This window comes from Carcharodon carcharias, chromosome 10 (assembly GCF_017639515.1).
Source record: "Carcharodon carcharias isolate sCarCar2 chromosome 10, sCarCar2.pri, whole genome shotgun sequence".
NCBI lineage: Eukaryota > Metazoa > Chordata > Chondrichthyes > Lamniformes > Lamnidae > Carcharodon > Carcharodon carcharias.
Genome location: NC_054476.1, coordinates 74,183,967 through 74,205,798, shown reverse-complemented (window position 1 = coordinate 74,205,798; position 21,832 = coordinate 74,183,967). Strand labels below are relative to the sequence as shown.

At 40.7% G+C, this 21,832-nt stretch overlaps 1 protein-coding gene across 4 annotated transcripts in view; it reads right to left on the bottom strand.

Annotated features, from left to right (window-relative positions):
- Positions 1-21,832, bottom strand: part of LOC121283200 (activating molecule in BECN1-regulated autophagy protein 1-like) — a 508,780-nt gene that overhangs the window by 249,074 nt on the left and 237,874 nt on the right. For all 4 annotated transcript variants that reach the window (XM_041197450.1, XM_041197453.1, XM_041197452.1 and 1 more), the window contains 2 exons: positions 7,249-7,329; positions 6,074-6,174 (listed from right to left, as the gene is read on the bottom strand). In XM_041197450.1, the coding sequence (XP_041053384.1) occupies positions 6,074-6,174; positions 7,249-7,329 (182 nt within the window). The remainder of the gene's footprint in view (positions 1-6,073; positions 6,175-7,248; positions 7,330-21,832) is intronic.

Sequence of the window (21,832 nt, the reverse complement as noted above, 5' to 3'; positions counted from 1 at the left end):
GCTGGAGTGTGCTTTGTTGCGCAGTAACATTTTGTAGCTCAGAATGAATTGTAAAGTTTTTTTGCTCGTTTTTCAGTTATAGTGTTATATGCTGCACTGAATCGTTCAGTAAGACATTTCAATTTACCACCTCTTCAAGTTCAATTTCTATTTCACCAACTCTATTGATCCTTTTCACAGCTGCCTTTTGTACCTTCTTAATTTGACTTTGGTAGCCTTTAATATGCTCATGAATGACGTTCATTTTATCTGTACACCTTAAATTCATTGCTTTGTAGCTTTATTTTTGCATTTGCTTCATTAAAATAATTAATTGCTCTCCTTGGCTCTTGAACTTCAGAATGCAAGCGAAATCAATAGACTTTCCTTGAAGCTGTTTTTCATACTCCTCAGTTTCCTTCAATAAACTGCTAAGGTCATGAATCTTACCCTGGCTCTGCACATCCAATTCTTTCAGTTCACCTAGACAGTTTTCTAATTCTGTTCTTTCCAGCAAGGTTTGACTGTTAGTCTCTTCAAAGGTCTGCAATTTAGCTTTAAGGGCTGTTTCGTTTTCTATCAAGGTATCAGAAGGAGGTCATGCCTAACAAATTTGATTGAATTTTTTGAGGAGGTGACCAGGTGTGTAGGTGAGGGTAGTGCAGCTGATGTAGTTTATATGGATTTCAGCAAAGCCTTTAACGAGGTCTCACATGGGAGACTTATAAAGAAAGCAAATGCACATGGGATACAGGGTAAGGTGGATTCAAAATTGGCTTTGTTGTAGGAGACAGAGGCTGCTTTATTTAGTGACTGGAAGCCAGTGTCGTACCACAGGGACCTGTGCTGGGTCCCCTATTATTCATCATTTATATAAACGATATAGATGACTATGTGGGGGGTAGAATTAGTAAGTTTGTGGATGACACAAAGATTGGCCGAGTGGTTAACAGTGAGGTTGAGTGTCTTGGACTACAGGAAGATATAGGCTTGGTCTAAATAGCCAAGTGGTTATGGTACTAGGTTTGTAAACCCAAGATCAAGAGTTCAAATCTCACAATGGCAAACTATGAAACAATGTAACTTCATCTGAATAGGAACACATGGAAACGTGCTTGTACTTGAAAGAGTTACAGGAAGATATAGATGGGATGGTCAAATGGACAGATAAGTGGCAGATGGAATTTAACCCTGAAAAGTGTGAAGTGATGCACTTTGGAAGGAGTAACTTGACAAGGAAGTATTTAATGTATGGCATGACACTAGGGGGTACTGAGGAACAAAGGGACCTTGGCGTGTGTGTCCATAGATCACTGAAGGTGGAGGGGCATGTTAGTGGGGTGGTGAAAAAGGCATATGGGACACTCGCTTTTATCAATCGAGGCATGGATTACAAAAGTAGGAAGGCCATGTTGGAGTTGTATAGAACCTTGGTGAGGTCAGAGCTGGAGTACTGTGTGCAGTTCTGGTCGTCACATTATAGGAAGGATGTGATTGCACCGGAGGGGATGCAGAGAAGATTCACCAGGATGTTGCCTGGGATGAAACATTTAAGTTATGAAGAGAGGTTGGATAGAATTGGGTTGTTTTCGTTGGAGCAGAGAAGACTGAAGGGCGACCTGATTGAGGTGTACAAGATTATGAGGGGCATGGACAGGGTGGATAGGGGGCAGCTGTTCCCCTTAGTTGGAGGGTCAGTCACAAGGGGACACAAGTTCAAGGTGAGGGGCAGGAGGTTTAGGGGGAATGTGAGGAATAATTTTTTACCCAGAGGGTGGTGATGGTCTGGAATGCGCTGACTGGGAGGGTGGTGGAGGCGGGTTGCCTCGCATCCTTTTAAAAAGTACCTGGATGAGCACTTGGCACGTCATAACATTCAAGGCTATGGGCCAAGTGCTGGTAAATGGGATTAGGTAGGTAGGTCAGGTGTTTCTCAGGTGTCGATGATGACTTGATGGGCCGAAGGGCCTCTTTCTGCACTGTGAGATTCTGTGGTTCTGTAACAATCTGAACCGATGCTTCCTCTAATTCCCTTTGAAGTTGCTGTATTTTACTTGCTTGTAAAGCAACCTCCTCTGTAAGTTCTGTTACTTTCATGAGTATCTCTTCCTTTTCATTATTCGAGGTTCTGTTTTAGCTCTCTCAATTCTTGTTGCTTGTGATTAGATTCCAAGCGGGGTCGCTGTTTCATTAATTCTTGTAGGGCCTGCATGTGCCATTTCCACCAGCTTCTCATTGAACATTTGTTCCTTTTGAACAAGTTCCCTCTGCAACTTTTCCAGTTCTGCTTTTAATTTAATCTCCTGTTCAGAAAGTTTCATCTTGAATTTATCCTGCATTTCAGTTCCTGTTGTTTTAACTTTTTCCACTTTTGTTTCAAGTGCTTTTATTTTCCTTCCATATTGCTCATGAGGTGAAGTAATTTGCTGATTACTTAATTTTTGATCTTCTGTTTATTTTGTGGGTGAAGACTTCAGCCTCAGCATGAGCTGACTGTGCTAACTTGTTTAACTCTGGATCTGCTTCCCAAACCTCAATTAAGGAAGACATGCCAAACACTTCCTTTGAATTATCCTCATCCTTAAAGAAAGTTTTGACTACTCTAACGTATGCTCGTGGTATTACATTGACCTCTGGCGATGGACTATCTTAAGCCATTGCTCTGGTCACCACACATGATGGAACAATACCAAGAACCTGTTCTTGTAACTGTTCCATCTCTTAAGCCTCTTTCAGGCTTTCTGATTATGGGCGAAGCTATAACCTTCACTCCTGCCAAATCATTCCCCAGGATTAGATCCACTCCGTCCACAGGTAATTTCTTAACTACTCCTACAAGCACCGATCAAGACAACAAAGCACATTCCAATTGCACTTTGTATAATGGAACCGAGGTATACTCTGCACTTATCCCTTTTACTAATGTATTGAACTCTCTGGAGGGGAAACTAGGTCCTTCTCCAGCAAAAGAGTTTGAGTAGTTCCTGTGTCCCTTAATATAATTATGGGTTCAGCTGCATCATGTGATGAAAAAGGGGTTATCTTCCCTTTAGACAAAAACCCTTTATATCTCTCATCTACCTTATTTACTTCACCTGCATTCACAACAGTATTTACTTCCAGACCCTTATTTGTCGTTAAAGTTACAATTTGATCTGGGGCATTTTCTTTTTGAGTTCCCTTTTTGGACTCTCTCTTACGAACCCCAGTAAGTCCCATTGGCTTTCCTTGCGACTTGCAGCATTCTAAACAAACGTGCCCCACTTTATTACAGTGGTAACGCTTTGGCCTTCAAGTTTCACCTCCCCCTCAGTGCCTTCTTTCCTGGTCTGGGGAAGAGATCTCAAAGTATTCCCAGTTTTCCATTCTTTACCCTGGCTACCTGCCTTCCTTTCACTCTCCCACTTTCTATCCTTTTCAAATTTATGGAGATGATGGAAGAAAGGTTTGATTATATGGGCCAGCTCATAATTGTCAGCCATCATTGCTGCATATTTGGAAGTTGCAACCCTCTAATCTTTCACATGGGTTCTTATTACAGAAAGTAGCGCGTTTTAAAAACTCTTCCAAGAGAATGATCTCTCTGAGAACTTCATAGATGGTTTCAACTCCTAATGTTCGTATCCAACTGTCAAAACTAATTTGTTTAAGCCTTTCAAATTCAATGTAAGTTTGCCAAGACTGGTTCCTTAAATTTTGAAACTTTTGCCTGTATGCTTCAGGGACCAATTCATATGCATTCAAAATGGCCTGTTTTACAACATCATAATTCCTAGAAACCTCCTCTGACAGTGAAGCATAAATTCCCTGTGCTCTACTCTGCTTTGCATGGGCAATGTCCGGTTTTCCTTTGGCCAGTTCATGTGTTTAGCTATTTTCTCAGATGAAATAAAGAATGCTTCAACATCCCTTTCCTCAAATTTTCGAAGAGCCTGTCCAAACTTAAACATCTCCTCACTGCATTCTGATCTGGATATAAGTGCTGCCTCACCTACTGATGTGTCTTGTTTAACTGCCAGCATTTTAAGCTGGTATTCCCTTTCTTTATCCTTCTCTCTTGCCTGGAATTACACCTGTTCCCTTTGGAATGCTCTGTCTCTTTTTGCTGTCTTGCATTCCAATTGTTAAAAATTGCAATTGAGTTTTAGCCCATTCCAATGGATCACCCCTTGGAGAACTCAGTCTCTCAGGTATTCCTTCCAGTTTTACATGCTGTGCTATCTCCTTGATTATCTCTGCCTTCCTAGCTTTGGCAGGTAATCCTAATTTTAATTTACTTACCAATTCGATTAACCTGGCTTTTGGGATCCCTTGTAAAATTGTCAAGGATATGTCTTCCACTTGCAGGAAGGTTTTAGCAGTTTCCAGTGCCATCTTACTTTTGATAGTACAAACCTGGTGTTTCCTTTTAACTTTTATTACTGACTAAATCTACACCCAAATTGTCGTTGTCTTTTGTTCCAAAATATCCTGGACGAGTCCCTGAACTTTGTCACGACTCATTGGGGATAATGTGGTGTAATGTCAAGCCCCACTGTTCCCCAAGCCATGACAAATGAGAGAAAGTTCAATTTGGCCACCAAATTGCCCCAATTTTACCTGTGTAATTTAATTTAGATTAACAGAATACGAGCACCAGGTTTGTAAACTTAACAAGTAAATAACTGTTTATTAAACAAATTGTTTTTAACCAATGACAAAAGAAATATGAACTGCTAACTCATTTAACTTTACCAATTTTTAACCCTTATACACAAATACACACACATAAGACACACAGAACAATGATTTTAAGGGTGAGGTAAAAACAGTTTGATAGCACCAATCCGGAGTACAGGGTTAGATGAGTTGATTTTGCTTGAAGTCTTCCCAAGTTCCCTGCAGACTTGTGCTGCTGACACTCAAGGTGATCTTTCAGCACTTCCAGCCTGCAGTTTACTAGTTGAAAACCTGCTTTTAATGTCTCTACCAGTGATTTCTCTCCTTTTCTCAAAAAACAGGATACAGAGATGTGAGGGATAGCCAGCTAATTACTATGGCAGGATTATTGGAGTTTTACCAAAAACACAGGAGAGGGGGAGGTTCCTAGGTCTTTCCTCTTGGCAGGTTAGGATCCTTCTGCTGGCTACTGCTGTCATAAAGCCCTGGTCACCTGCCAATCAAACACTGTTGCTAGGCAGTTCTCTCTTAAACCATGACCTTTCCAGCGCCATCGTCCAACCTGGCACACGCTGTTCCAGGAAGTAACAACATTGTAGATTTTCTCTTCCTGCTTAAATTGCGGCCAATGTAGGCTTTTAAAGCCACAGTCCAATCTTAAAAGTCACAGTCCAAGAAAAATAAAAAAAATGTTCTTTACAATAGACATTGTTACAGAGGGCTCAGTGACCAACAATGGCATTCAGAAGGCTCACTAACATACTTTCTCCAGAAATGACAAACTGTATCTCAGAAATCTCACTTGCAAAACTGACAATAACTTGAGTTTACTAATGGACAGATGGCTGAGCAGAAATAGTCATCATGTGACTAGAGGATAAGCACTATTGCAGCTTCAATAATACTCACAAAAAGAACATATGCTGCATTAAAAAGTTCGCTAGGTTCATTGCTGCATTAATACAAAGTAGGATGCAGTCAATTGCTTGGGACATCTTGAATAATGACTCACTCTCCTAGTTGAATGATATGAAATAAATGATAAAAGCAAAGCAAGTGTAAACTGGAGGGTGAATAAACCAAAAACACAATTGCTTGTCTGTTGCTCATTGAGTCATGAGCAGCAACTAGAGTGGCCTGAAAACAACCGACTTTGGGGAAAAAGTAAATACTTCTTGAAGAGAGTTGAGGAGTAGGGAAAAAAATTTTAAAATGGAACAGACAGAACTAGACTAGATCTGCCAAAAATAGGAGATGCTGACCTATTAGACATGTTGCATAATGAGAATACATTCCTTACAGGCCAAAACTATTGGGTTACTGGCCACCCCCAATTATTATACAATGTAAGGTGACATTTCTTTCTCTGGAATGTGAGGAAACATCTCTTGACCTGTTTGTTAATGAGGTCCCAGCAGACACAAATAATGTTTACCTGCCAAGGCTCTATTAACAGAGGAATGAGTGGCTAATCCAGGCTGTCCTCGTTCGTGGAAGATGCCTGCGTAAGGAAGGTATTCGGGCAGCAGAAATCGCCTGCAGAAAGTAAAATATTCACTCAAATACAAAAGTGCCATAACATTTTTACAAAAATCATCAATTCTTTTCACCATGAGCAGCAATTCGTTACATACAATGACTGAATTTTACAATGCAATTAATTATTTGACAGACTTTACGTCTTTTACATCACCCGCTTCCAGTCTGGATGGGACAGGGGAAAGGCTTAGAAAGCCAAATTTTGAAAATATACTTCAGGTCTCCCATCACATTTCAGAATGGGAAGATGAAATGCAATGTCATGCAGAGGCTGCATAAAGCAGCACATCTCATGCAAGAGCAGCTGTGGGGTTCATTTTGCTGACAGCTTATGAGTCCCCTTGTACAGTAGCACATTTCCACCTTAACTTGATGAATTTGTTGATAGCCAAAATATTTTATAAATTTCTCTACAACTACTTCACAAGACAACAGTGTGAAAAAATGTTTAAACTCCCCTATCGTAACCCTTCATTTTACTTCAGCTTGGAATGTTCTTCTTTCACTGTGGGATATTGCCTGATCTCTGAAATACAAACAAATTGGAGATGGAAACCAAAATCCTGCCATTCTCCAGTAGAGCATGTCTGTACACCATCGTTATATCACCATGTCTCATGTAAAGTAAGGATTTAAAAGGGGAAGATGGAAGTATGTGACTCAAATGGATTTTTTTTTTGTTCAATGTACTCTTCATCCGCTCCCCACAATCTCTCCCACAGCAAGAGATCTGTTGAATTGGATACTCAAGCTGCCTATTTAATTTTAATAGGTATGGGGAGAGGTTAGGGAAGAAGAGAGAGAGGGGATCCATTGGTCTAGAGAGGAGAGAAAATTAAAGAAAAAAAATTTGAAAATTATTACCAAAATATTGAACTTAAGAGTCATACAGTGGGTTGGCATCCAGGAGAAAATCTGATTGAAACATTCAAATTAATTCTCAATCATTCAAGTTGTCTGCCAATCACAGTCAACTGCACTCATGCAGCTCCATTATCTTCGAACGAATGCTGCAAATACATTTCAACAGGCACCGAACTTATAAACAGACAGTTAACCGATCGGTCTTACCGGGGAACAAAACGTCCCAGTGATGGGGCTGTCATTCTTGCATTTCTTGGAGCTCGGTGGCGTGACCTTTCCCCTCCATCCCTTCAACACAAGAAAGCAATGGGAGAAACATTACAATCTCCAAATGCCAAATGAATAAGTTAATAATGCTATTCATTTCAACTCAAGTCAAACAGCTTTGCTGGTGTTCACTTCTTCCATTTAAGAATGCAATGCTTTATGTACCACGAAGATGTAGAGAAAAACAAAATCAAAATATTGCCTTCTTTTTAATGAGGCATTATGTTTGTAAAATTCAACTATCAGCTACTTGTTGGGGAGGAAGAAGAACAAGTGTCATTTTTGAAATATCAGGCTGACGTAAGGATGCATTTCAACATAGTTCACATCTTCACAATGTAGGTTTGAAAGTACACAAATTTGCAGAAGTGTTCTCTTAAAACAAACATAAATTTGACTACACTTTTGATTCTGGTGCAGAAATTCTACAATAATCCTGAGTAGAATAAAATCTACTACTGTTGTCATTATAACAAAAATGTTCTGCTACAATTTACTTCATATTCATACTCAAATTGATTCAGGGTCCACAGAGATATGCAAATAACCACAGGATATGAAAAAGATGTAAATGTACTGTTGCACTAAGGTGACATTGTATAGTTATTTACTATATTATACCACATGCCGAGACATTATTTTTGTTCCTTTTGAGCTATGAAAGGCAAACATTGGTCGGGAGAGGGTGAAGAGGTGGGGGAAGGGAGGGGCGGGGAAATAGGAGACGATTACTTGCAAGACTGTCCACAAAACAGATGTACAGAGATGCAGTGCAAATGGATACTGATGCTCACGCAAACATTTACATGGTGCAAATAAAAGCTGAAAGTGACAGAAATACTCATCATCATGTCTGCCAGCACCTGTAGAGAGAGAAACAGAGTTAACCTTTAGAATCGAAAATAACTGTTTCTCAGAACCCCAAAAAAGTCATATTCAACTCTGTTTATCCCACCACAGATGCTGCCATATCTGCTGAGTATTTCTAGCCTTTCGTTTTTATTTCATGTGCAGTATTTTGCTTTTATTTAAATAATGTTGTTCAGAATAAATCAGGTTTATTAAAACAAGGGTGTTATATATTATACATTGTTTCAAAGTATTTTCAGTACAGTAACAGGTCATTTGGCCAAACAAGATAATGCCAGCATTTATGCTCCACACCTTTCACCCTTCTTCACCAAAGCCTATCAACATATCCTTCTATTCCTTTCTCCTTCATGCATTTATCCAGTTTTCCCTTAAATGCAATTATGCTATTCACCTTGACTACTGCTTATGGTAGAGACATTCACATTCTAACCATTCTCTGTGTAAAGTTGTCTCTCCTAATTCCCTACTAGGTTTATTAGTGACCATCTTACATTCACAGCTTCTCATCCTGGTCTCCCCTGCAAGTGGTATCATCTTTTCTACTGTGCATGTCTATCCTATCAAGCCCTTTCATAATCTCAAAGACTTCCTTTAAGTCACCCCTTAAGTCTTCACTTTTCTAGAGAATAGGCTTCCAGCTTGGGACACCAATTTACCAGCATTAGAAGTGGTGGTGTGTACACTGGAAAGGTAAACTAGCATCTTCAAGTATTCAATTCTATAATCAAAGTTTGAAAGGAATCAGGGTCAAGGAGCACTGGAAAAAGGGTTTCAGAGCATTGCAAAGAACGGTTCTCTGAACCTTTTGTGTAGTCCTGGAGTAAGTGGGCAAGGAGATCCTGGGATGTGTTAGCAGTGAGAAAGAACAGTGTACAGTTCTAGGATCCACAAATTGCAATAATATAACACCTTTAGCCTAGTAAAAAGTCTCGAGGGGCTTCAAGGAGAAATCATTAAGCCAAATTTGACACTAAGAACAGGTAATAGAGGCAGATTTTAAGGAGTATCTCAAAGGAAGAAGGAGTGGTAAAGAGGCAGAAGGGCTTATGGAGGAAATTCCAGAGCTTAGCTTGCAGTCTAACAACCAAAGGCCTGGCCACCAATGGTGCAGCAATGAAAATTGAGAACACGAAAGAGGCCAGAATTTCAGATGTCTTGGAGAGCTGTAGGGTTGGAGTATGTTAGAGAAAAGGAATGGCAAGGCCATGGAGGGTTTTGAAAAAAAGGATCAGAATTTTGAAGCTGAGCCTTGCCAGACTGGGAGTCAATGTAGAGAGCACAGCGGTCATGAAGAACGAGACTTATGCGAGTTAGGATACAGGCAGCAGCATTTTGATGACCTCAAGTTTCGAGTGGGTGCAAGGTGGGAGAGTATTGAAATGATCAAGTCTAGAAATTTTTAAAAAAAACCATGGATGAGGGTTTCCCAGCAGATGAACTGTGGGAGACATGAAGATAGGCAATTTTAGGGAGATGTAAATGCTTGGTCTTGGTGATGGAAAGAATATCAGGGAGAATAAGGAGCAGTACAAGGGGTAGGGATGCAGATAATGCAGCCTAGGATTTGTAAGCGCCAGGTAGGGGTCTGTAACATGGGATTGGGGGTAGGAAGCCTAACAGAGAGGTGTAGGGCTATTCTTGAGTCCAGGAGTACTCAGGATGCTTGGAGCTTTTACCTAAGTTTGGGGTAGTGGGAAAACCAGTGTGAACTGATTATGGAAGATTATTAGGACATAGTATTATTGGGGAGCAGCATCTAGCAGCCTTGTGGGAAGGCTCAGACAAAAAAAACCTAAACCGTTCTTGCCCCTTTTGGACCATCAAGCATGACTTCCCCCCACATACTCCTGTCTAATCCATCAAAGGGATCACCGAGCACTGGAATCCAGCAGCATAGGGTGCAGTATATGGGTCTGGGAGCACTGGTAATGCAGCCTGGGGTTTGTGAGCGACAAGAGGGTGTTCACAATTTGGGAATTGCAGAGGAATTCCTACAGAGAGGAGTAAAAGTAAATCAATGAAGCATGATGGGAAACAAGTTCTAGGAAGTGACACATAGGGACATAGGACTTTGCAGCAAGAGTAGGCCATTTGACCCTTTGAGCCAGCTCTGCCATTCACAAAGATCATGACTGATCTGGTTGTGGTCTCTGTTTCACTTTCCTGTCTGATCCCCATAACCCTCAACTCCCTTGTCTATCAAAAATCTGTCCGACTTTGCCTCGAGTAAATTCAAACACCTAGCCTCACTGTTTTCTGGGGAAGAGAATACCACATACTAATAGCCCTCAGAAAAAAATTCTCCTCATCTCCGTCTTAAAAGGGGGACCTTTTATTCTTAAACTGTGTCCCTAGTTCTAGTCTCCCCCACAAGTGGAAACAGTCCTCCAGGTATCTACCCTATCAAGTCCCCTCGGAACCTTATATGTTTCAGTAAGGTCACCACTTATTCTTCAAGACTCAACGAGTATAGGCCTAACCTGTTCAACCTTTCTTCTTGGTTAAGCCCTTCTTTCCAGGAATGAATCGAGTGAACCTTCTCGGTGCTGCTTCTAATGCGCACTGAGATGAAGTGCGTGCAACAGCAATGTTTTTCTTTTTAAAAATGAACTAGTTCAAAGAATTTGGCATGAATTTATAATTACCAATCAGTGACAGTAGCAAGTCTATGACCTCGGAAAATATTTACCTCCCTGTTGCAAAACATGCATTTTACATCACCTCAGCTACTAACCTGCGATAGAATTCTCAGCTTTAAATGCTATTACTCATGAGTACAACGTGAAATTATTCTAGTGTTATGATCCCAGCTGATGTTTCTACTGGACAAGCCTGATCCCAGGGTGGAACCTGGCTTGGTAGATCCTAACTTTTATTTTTTTGTTTAGATATGTGGAGAATGACTACTGAACAGAGTCATAGGAGTCAGCTGATGAACTTCTAACAAAAGAATAAAACATTTATTAAACAAGAAAAGATGAACCATATTACAATACTCTCTCACCCACAACTAAACCTTTCCAGATATATACAGATTTGTAAGGATAACACAAGTTGCAAAAGCTATTTTGTACTCTATTGTCCACAGTAAATGTGCAGTCCATGTAAACCAATAGGCAATCTGTGGTCAGGTACACCACACTCTGAAAACAAGTGACAGAGGCCACTCCAAACATTCGCTCTGGATCTCTCCAAAACTCCCCCCAGACACTTGTTCCACCATGTGCCCACAGGTCTCACTGAACTCCGCCTTTCACACGAGAGTTACCAATCTCCACTCTTGAAGAACTTACTCTGGAATCTTCTCCTAAACGATGCTCTCTCTCAGACACCTTCCGCAAGGGTCCACCTCCAGGGTTTCGAACTCTCCTTCCAATGTTCCTCTCCCCTGGATTGCCACGTGTGTTCAAGCTTCCTTCCACGCACTCTCTCTCGCCGATTCAGCCGTGCCAACAGAACACCACTGCTTCATATGCTCAGAGTAAAGAGTTACAGATCTTCCAGCTTCTTGCACGTCTATATTGCTTTAAATCTGCATCCTGCAGCTTTCTCCCTTTAAGATTGAAGATTTCCTCTCTGCTTCTTACTTCCACCACTTCCACAGAACAAGGCCTTTTGCAGATTCCTGTCCTGGTCTTTTGGCTAGGCTGTCCTCTAGGGATCTTTCTTGTTTCACTCCCCTGGATTTGGGGACTTTCTTCTTCAGTTTCTGAAACCTGCTCCTGCAGCTTCCTCTTTGTCTAGCTGCTCCTGGCAGCTAGCTTCAACTTTAGTTTGAGACTTGCTATCTGTCCCGCCTCTCTGGAATCCTGGTTTCTACTGACCTGAAACTGCTTTTCTCGTTTTCTCTGTGGGTCCCTCTCTCTGGGCCCCTGTTGCTAAGCAATGGCAGTTTTTTTTTAGCCTTTTAACTTCTTTTCAAGAGTCGTAAAAATCTCATCAGAATACAGACACACAAAGCCTGAGACTTGTTGTCTCCACTCAAAAATGAAACTAGATCCCAGGCTTCACCTTTTAACCAACAAATAGAAAAACATAAATTCAACTTAACCTTAAAGCTACAGCTTAATTTCTAACACAGACAAATACAAATATAACTTAAACAGTTTCCTAACACTAACTCAATACCCAACATCACAGTCTGACACATCTGTTGTGCTGTTACGATAGGTAACTGAAATGGGATTATGCTTTCATTTTATAGTCACTTTCTGGAATGTCAAGCTTTCAAGCTTGGTTAGTGCAGCCTTCCATTATTTCCGCATTCCATAACCACCTAATATAGAGCTTTGTCACATCTTGTCTCAGTTCCAGGTATTTTGCTCCAACAGAAAGGCAAGCAGCTCCCTTCTAAGAGAATCACTCGGTGAAGTAAGTAGTTCCTTCTAAGCTTTTTATCCAGGCTGCAGTGCAACTGTCACCTCTTGTAGAGGTAATTATGTCAAAACTACTTAATAAATAACATTGAAGATCAGTTTCTCTCCTTCCCATGGACAATGAACAGCTAAACCCAAATTAAGCATACATGGGATCCCATCATCTCTCAAAACATAGTGACATTCTACGGTAAACAGGCAACTCATCTCATTCTGAAGCAAAATCCTTGCATTCTCAAATAAGTGTAGAATTCGAGATGCATTTGCTGAGAATGCTACAGCTGATTACACTTGAAAGGTACATAACTGGCTCTCGGTTCATGGGAGTTCAGGCATCAAATCACTCAAACATGCAAACTTCCACTTACTCAAAATGATAACGTTTTTTCCTGAACCGGGTACTTAACTCAAAATTCCCCACTGTGATTAAATATATACTGCACATGTAAACAAACACACAAACCAGTGGAAGTTAAATTGGGTACAGTAAAACAAAGATTTGAGTTAGTTACAATTTTTGCATTTACTGCATATTTGCATAAATGCTTACATTTTCAAAGTACCTTTTGATCACAAATATAAATTGTCAAGCTCCAACAATAGATACTTATTGATGCAAAAATAATTACTAACCATGCATGATTAGATAAAGGGAAGAAACTTGGAAAACCGTTATAAAGTTGATGTGAAACTGCTAAGTAAATTCCCTCAAGCCTTTGGAGACTGTAACTGCAAATAAATAAACATTCCCAGGGATCCACTTAGAGGAAAAAAAGAGAGTGAAAGCTGCCTGTAGAGTAAATGGAAAAGTAAGCCATTAAGAAGTCCCACAGAAATTGGGGTAAGAGAATTATGAAATGGGGCACGTAACAGATAGAATAAATGGAGTCAAAGAGTTGAGTCAGGCTGATCAAGTTCAGGAGTTCTTGGAGCTCTCACTTAAGTTTCTCTGTAGATTGTAATGTAGACATGAGCCCAATTTCTCTTCTCATTTTAACTAAGTTTTAAATCTAACAGTGTAAGGGTTCAAAAAACACCTTCTGAGCAATAACAAATTACCCATAATCAACAGCAAAGCAGACAGAATCCGATTTTCTTTCTTGCCGCCATCTTTTGCTCTCTGCTGTCTATCCTTACCCATCTGTGCTCTTTTTCTGCTTATTCTATTTCCACTCAACCACTTTGATCAATTCTCAAAATTTCACCTCATTTTTCAATGCTCCCCACCCAATTTTTGTACAGCTCAATTAGTAGACTTCTCACACAACAGTAATAGTTTGACTAACAAGTGTTAATGGTAAAAACACTGCCATCGGCACATCCATCATGAAATCACCTCCCATTACACATCTACCGTCAGTGGCCCCCCGCTGATCCCATATGTCATATGGGAGATATTACAGATCATTTACTTTAGAGCTCCCAAAATTGCCCTGAAGAAAACTGCATAATCAGCAAGCAGACTTACACAGCACCAAATGCTATCTAACTCCATCTGTTACTCTGATTTTCTGACTCAGACTAAAATAAAACTGCAACCAGCTTAAATATAGTGCATGTTGCTTAAAAGCCATTAAACTGCTTCTGCCCCATGTCTGACTTAAATTGGCAGAATTTGAACTTGGGACTTAAGAGATCAAGTTGTTAAGAAAGGTGACTTCTCCACTCAACTCCTACGAAGAACTATAATTTAAAAGCTGGAAGAATTTCTGGATTTCACACTGCAAAGGTCAAAAGCCAAGTAACAGTCTACAGGAGTCTCTACGTGGGAAATGCTGCTAAACTTTTTTTTGTACAAAAAAAGGTAGCCTCTAACTTAAGTTACTTTTATCCTTTCAATTGCCTTCAATTTTTTTCCATTGCTCCTGGCAAAGTTGAAAGTCTGTCATTTGGGTCCAATATTAGTATGAATTAATCTATCAATGTATGGTACAGATGAGACCAGATTACATTTGCTCAGAACAAAATACTGCACTCATGGAAGGAGACCCTGGTAAATAATGGAAATTGGCAGATAATAGAGTCCTCAAACTTTGAATCAACATGTATGATACCTTAAACACAACAAAACAAATTACTTTTTTCTAGAGCTGTGAAGGTGATTTAAGTTGTACAGGATGAGTAAGCAGATGCAATGTGCTCACATCCATCACAGAGTTCTGTCCCATGGAAATCCTTGTTGATAATGGGGGAGATAGATAATTGGAGCATGGATGATTGCAGTTGTACTGTAATTACAGCCAACAGTCGAGGAATGTTCCTTCCATACCATATATAATGTGTTGAGTGGGAAAAAGAGCTAGAAAAGCACATCTGTCAAAGACTACTTAGGTGCTTTGCAAAGAAAAGGCATCATTAACAGCTAGATTATCATGGGCAGGTTACTCTGGTCAATCACCTTTTGAGTTGGTGGTGCTTATCCCAGCTGATGCTTACATAACAAGCTTTACTATATATATATAAATCATGGGGATAAGTTGCCATTCTGAATTTCCCCAAAACACCGCGACTGTAAACCTTGGACATTAAAGTACATTAATTAAAAGTGCATCCTTAAAAAATAAAGTCTGAAGAGGCAAAGCACATGCTTCAAAGAAAAAAAACTTCTTTTTAAAAAATGGACATAACAATTATCTTAAACAGTGCTGTCAATATTACCAGAATTGATGTTGCTCAAGCCTTTCCACTTCAAGGCTTTCAACCAATTAGCATGGTGAATCAATAACAGAAAACACATGGCTCTGTGTACTACACAGCACAGATGATTTATGTTGTTAATGTAAAATTATGCTTCAGAATACTGAAAGGAGAAGAAACAGGAGGAGTGCAAAAATGCAGCCGGTGCCAAGAGACCCACCACATAACTAAAAAGCTAATCGCAGAGGATGATAGAACCCAACGGTAATGATAAGTCAATAGTAAAGAGCACTTCAACAAAAAAACAGTATTATTTTTCTGGTGAATTGTGTGATGACAGACAATTAGCAGAGATTAAACCAACCCCACAGACACACACACCCACACAATTAAATCACAACAGCGTTACACAAGCTTCTTGGATCCATCAGGAGCCAGCAGGACCTGAATCTGGGGAGACTTTTACATTAATTTGAACTCTTGAGCTAAATACTTGATTATTTAAACAGACATTAGGCAGTACTTGAGTATCCGTAGTTAAGTAGAAACCGACGTAAGCAGCAAGACAATGGACCGATATGAAATGGGCTATAAAAAGTTATTCATAAATAGCAATCCAGTCTTAAATTGCTCAAGAACGGAATTTCTTTGTAAAGGATAAAGTACTGTGTAACTTGTTTACATGCATGATTTATAATGAAAATTAATTTGGATTCCTAATACCTTTCAGGCCCCAACCTCTTTTCTTTCTGTTTCACCTTCCAACTGTTCCAAACCTTCAACTGATTCCACCCAAAGTTTGTAACCCTCTTTTTGAGCTGCTTTCACCATTTTTACAAGCCTCCTGAAAACTCATAACAAAAACAGAATTACCTGGAAAAACTCAGCAGGTCTGGCAGCATCGGCGGAGAAGAAAAGAGTTGACGTTTCAGGTCCTCATGACCCTTCGACAGAACTTGAGTTTGATTCCAAGAAAGAGTTGAAATATAGGCTGGTTTAAGGTGTGTGGGGGGGGCGGCGAGAGAGAAGTGGAGGGGGTTGGTGTGGTTGTAGGGACAAACAAGTAGTGATAGAAGCAGATCATCAAAAGATGTCAACAACAATAGAACAAAAGAACACATAGGTGTTAAAGTTGGTGATATTATCTAAACGAATGTGCTAATTAAGAATGGATAGTAGGGCACTCAAGGTATAGCTCTAGTGGGGGTGGGGAGAACATAAAAGATTTTAAAATATTTAAAAATAATGGAAATAGGTGGGGAAAGAAAAATCTATATAAATTATTGGAAAAAAATCAAAAGGAAGGGGGAAACAGAAAATGGGTGGGGATGGGGGAGGGAGCTCAAGACCTAAAGTTGTTGAATTCAATATTCAGTCCAGAAGGCTGTAAAGTGCCTAGTCGGAAGATGAGGTGTTGTTCCTCCAGCTTGCGTTGGGCTTCACTGGAACAATGCAGCAAGCCAAGGACAGACATGTGGGCAAGAGAGCAGGGTGGAGTGTTAAAATGGCAAGTGACAGGGAGGTTTGGGTCATTCTTGCGGACAGACCGCAGGTGTTCTGCAAAGCGGTCGCCCAGTTTACGTTTGGTCTCTCCAATGTAGAGGAGACCACATTGGGAGCAACGAATGCAGTAGATTAAGTTGGGGGAAATGCAAGTGAAATGCTGCTTCACTTGAAAGGAGTGTTTGGGCCCTTGGACGGTGAGGAGAGAGGAAGTGAAAGGGCAGGTGTTGCATCTTTTGCGTGGGCATGGGGTGGTGCCATAGGAGGGGGTTGAGGAGAAGGGGGTGATGGAGGAGTGGACCAAGGTGTCCCTGAGGGAACGATCCCTATGGAATGCCGATAGCGGGGATGAAGGGAAGATGTGCTTGGTGGTGGCATCATGTTGGAGTTGGCGGAAATGGCGGAGGATGATCCTTTGAATGCGGAGGCTGGTGGGGTGATAAGTGAGGACAAGGGGGACCTATCATGTTTCTGGGAGGGAGGAGAAGGCGTGAGGGCGGATGCGTGAGATGGGCCGGACACGGTTGAGGGCCCTGTCAACGACCGTGAGTGGAAAACCTCGGTTAAGGAAGAAGGAGGACATGTCAGAGGAACTGTTTTTGAAGGTAGCATCATCGGAACAGATGCGACGGAGGCGAAGGAACTGAGAGAATGGGATGGAGTCCTTACAGGAAGCGAGGTGTGAGGAGCTGTAGTCGAGGTAGCTGTGGGAGTCGGTGGGTTTGTAATGGATATTGGTGGACAGTCTATCACCAGAGATTGAGACAGAGAGGTCAAGGAAGGGAAGGGAAGTGTCAGAAATGGACCACGTGAAAATGATGGAGGGGTGGAGATTGGAAGCAAAATTAATAAATTTTTCCAAGTCCCGACGAGAGCATGAAGCAGCACCGAAGTAATCATCGATGTACCGGAGAAAGAGTTGTGGAAGGGGGCCGGAGTAGGATTGGAACAAGGAATGTTCCACATACCCCATAAAGAGACAGGTATAGCTGGGGCCCATGTGGGCCCCCTTCCACAACTCTTTCTCCAGTATATCGATGATTACTTTGGTGCTGCTTCATGCTGGAGGAACAACACCTCATCTTCCGACTAGGCACTTTACAGCCTTCCGGACTGAATATTGAATTCAACAACTTTAGGTCTTGAGCTCCCTCCCCCATCCCCACCCCCTTTCTGTTTCCCCCTTCCTTTTGTTTTTTTTCCAATAAATTATATAGATTTTTCTTTTCCCACCTATTTCCATTATTTTTAAATATTTTAAAATCTTTTATGTTCTCCCCACCCCCACTAGAGCTATACCTTGAGTGCCCTACTATCCATTCTTAATTAGCACATTCGTTTAGATAATATCACCAACTTTAACACCTATGTGTTCTTTTGTTCTATTGTTGTTGACATCTTTTGATGATCTGCTTCTATCACTGCTTGTTTGTCCCTACAACCACACCAACCCCCTCCACTTCTCTCTCTCTCTCTCTCTCCGCCCCCCACACACACCTTAAACCAGCTTATATTTCAACTCTTTCTTGGACTCAAACTCAAGTTCTGTCGAAGGGTCATGAGGACTCGAAACGTCAACCCTTTCTTCTCCGCCGATGCTGCCAGACCTGCTGAGTTTTTCCAGGTAATTCTGTTTTTGTTTTGGATTCCCAGCATCCGCAGTTTTTTTGTTTTTATCCTGAAAACTCATACCTATAAAGCTTTTGTCACCTCCCCTAAGTTCACTCCTGCCCCTGTAAACATTTGGCAATCATCACCTTTTTCCTCTGAAATGCCCTTTGATTTTTTCCACATTAAGGATGTCAAAAAAAAAGTCAAAGTTGTGTTTGCTCCAGGTTAAAGGAATATCCAGGGAAGAGATTCTCGGGGACCACCCTATTATGCTGCAGTAGATCTATATATCAGCCCTTGACTCAAGAGTGCCTCGTTATGTAACTGACAACACCAAAACTTTCATGGTCCCTGGGAATGCTGAGTAGGCAACACTCCGAGCAGAACTGAATGAAGGTCATGAAAATTACCTTTATTTGTAGCAGCATAAGAGAAGATTTAACTCATCCCACACAGACCTAGAAAATACCACCCACCCCCAATAGATAAACACAGCCAGAACTGTTGCTCAAGCGCATAATCCTTCAAATTGTTTGCCCCTGCCCTATCCATTAGCCATTCTAGACAAAGTTCTAGAAGGCCAATGAAGTGACAATTGGGCCAGTAATTTCCATGATTGCAATACAAATGTTTATGTCATCTGCTGCTGGCAGAGGAAGAAACCCCACCATTGGCAAGCTTGCAGGTTTGATTTAAAACAATTGTACATTGTTCTGCTATGGCAAAACTGAACACCACGCACCCACAAAAACACAAAGACAAATCACGTATGGGAAATTAGCCAGTTCTCCAAACTAGGAATATCCCAACCTCTAGGGTGTTCTACACATACACGGGATTGTGCGACTCCCACAAATATGGTGTAGTCTGTAACAAAAGGTGGCCTGATAGGGCTGTTCTACATGAAAAAGAAAAATTAGAGTGACAGGAAAACAATACAAGTGAGAAAAAGGGAATCAAAAATATACCAGTATATCTAGCGTCCAAACAGCCTACATAAGAGCACCATACATGCAGGCTCGGCTGTCTATGGTCTTGATTAGAGAAAAGTCATAGAGTCTATAGCACAGAAAAAGGCCCTTTGGCCCATCGAGTCTGCGCCAGTCAAACTAGTACCTAACTATTCTAATCCCATTTTCCAGCACTAGGCCCACAGCCTGGTATGCCATGGCATCACAAGTGCACATCCAAATATTTCTTAAATGTTATGAGGGTTTCTTTCAGGCAGTGAGTTCCAGACTCCCACCACCCTCTGGGTGAAAAAATTCTTCCTCACATCCCCTTTAAACCTCCTGCCCCTTACCATAAATCTATGCCCCCTGGTTATTGATCCCTCCACCAAAGGGAAAAGTTCCTTTCTGTCTACCCTATCTATGCTCCTCATAATTTTATACTCCTCAATCTCCTCTGCTCCAAGGAAAATAACCTCAGTCTATCCAATCTCTCCACGTATTAAAATTCTCCAGCCCAGGCAACATTCTAGTAAATCTCCTCTGCACTCTCTCTAGTGCAATCACATCCTTCCTATAATGCAGATTCCAGAACTGCACGCAATACTCTAGCTGTGGCCTAACCAGCGTTTTATACAGTTCCAGCATAACCTCCCTGCTCTTATATTCTATGCCTCGGCTAAGAAAGGCAAGTATCCCCTATGCCTTAACTACCTTATCTACCTACTACATTAAGGGACCGGTGGACATGTACACCAAGGTCCCTCTGATTCTCGGTACTTCCCAGGGTCCTACCGTTCATCATGTATTCCTGTGCCTTGTTTGTCTTGCCCAAGTGCATCACCTCACACTTATCCGGATTAAATTCCATTTGCCACTGATCAGCCCATCTGACCAGCCCATCTATATCCTCCTGTAATCTAAGGCTATCCTCCTATTTACCAACTCACCAATTTTCATGTCATCCGCAAAATTACTGATCAACCCTCCTACATTCAACATATTCCTGTGGAACCCCACTGGACACAGGCATCCAGTCACAAAAACACCCCTCGACCATCACCACCCTCTGCTTCCTGCCACTCAGCCAATTCTGGATCCAATTTGCCAAATTGCCTTGGGTTTCATGGGCTCTTGCCTTGTTATCAGTCTCCCATGCAGGACCTTATCAAAAGCCTTGCTGGAGTCCAAGTAGACTGCATCAAATGCATTGCCCTCATTTACACACCTGGTCACTTCTTCGAAAAATTCAATCAAATTGATCATACATGACCTCCAATTAACAAAACCATGCTGACTGTCATTGATTAAGTGTGCAAAAACAAAAAAAAACATTAAAATGGGATGAGAGAAGAAGGGGGAACTAAACATAACTTAATTATAGCTTTTGACCCATGATAACTGCCCACCATTTGCCTGTCCTTGGCATTGCTAGAAGCTAATCATGTTTGTCTCCCTCTCTTTACACTTGTGGGTACAACAGCTTTGAGAGAATAAACAGCTGTTACTTCCCTAAGCTGTTGGTTTCCTTTTGGGAATGAGGTCTCATTCCCAGCATAAAAGGAAAATTGAGATATTTTCACTCTCTGGTACTACATGACACCACAATCGATCAGCTTAAACGCAGATATCTGGAACTAATTCTCCAAGAGGCTGCTCTTGTATATCATTAAACGCACAACTATCTGAGCTAAACACAGTATTTATTAGTCCTCAAGCAGAGTCATATGGAGCTACAGGTACACACAGTTCACCTAGTCAAATACAATTGATTATATGGATGATTGTGATGGCATCACTGAGAATATAGCTAACTTCTGCAAAAAAAAACATTGGGCAGATACAGCAAAGCCACCTGCAGCCCACTGTGTTAAATTACAATCTTATGCACTGTAACATGCTATTACAGTACTTCCATAAAACAACAGTTTGGTGCTTTGTTTTGACATCAACAATACAGAATATTTAGATCATATACTTGGGTAAAATAGACACACAGCCAGATGAGCACAAATGTAACCATAATGGACAGTAAGACAGAAAAAATCCAAGAGCACTTCAGTGACACATAATTTGCTTCACCTGCCAGTGAAAAACATTTTAATACCCACTTACTACTTTTCATTAAAGTTTTACTGAGATAATATGTTTGATTTATGAGGAAAATCAAAGACATAAATTTTATTCTTGATGATGGAGCATGAATAAACCATTCACACCATCAAATTTCTATTGATTATATGGTTAAGAAAATATTTTTTGCCTTTGGATGAACCTTGCATTTTAACATATATGGATAGTCACCATCAGAGTATGTTCTCATCGAGAAACACAAGTGCTTTGTTTACAAAGTGACTGCACTTTACAAAATAGAATTCAAACAAGGCTACAGAACTGAAACATTTTAAAAATGTGATTTGATAGGATTGTCAAACAACAACCCCTCACCAGCTGGTAGCTAACTGTTAACTTTAATTAAAATACAAATGAAACAATTTGTGTGGAACTTTTGGTTGCTTTTTACAGATAAGTAATCACATTATTTGCTGTATATTTAATCACTATTCTTACAAT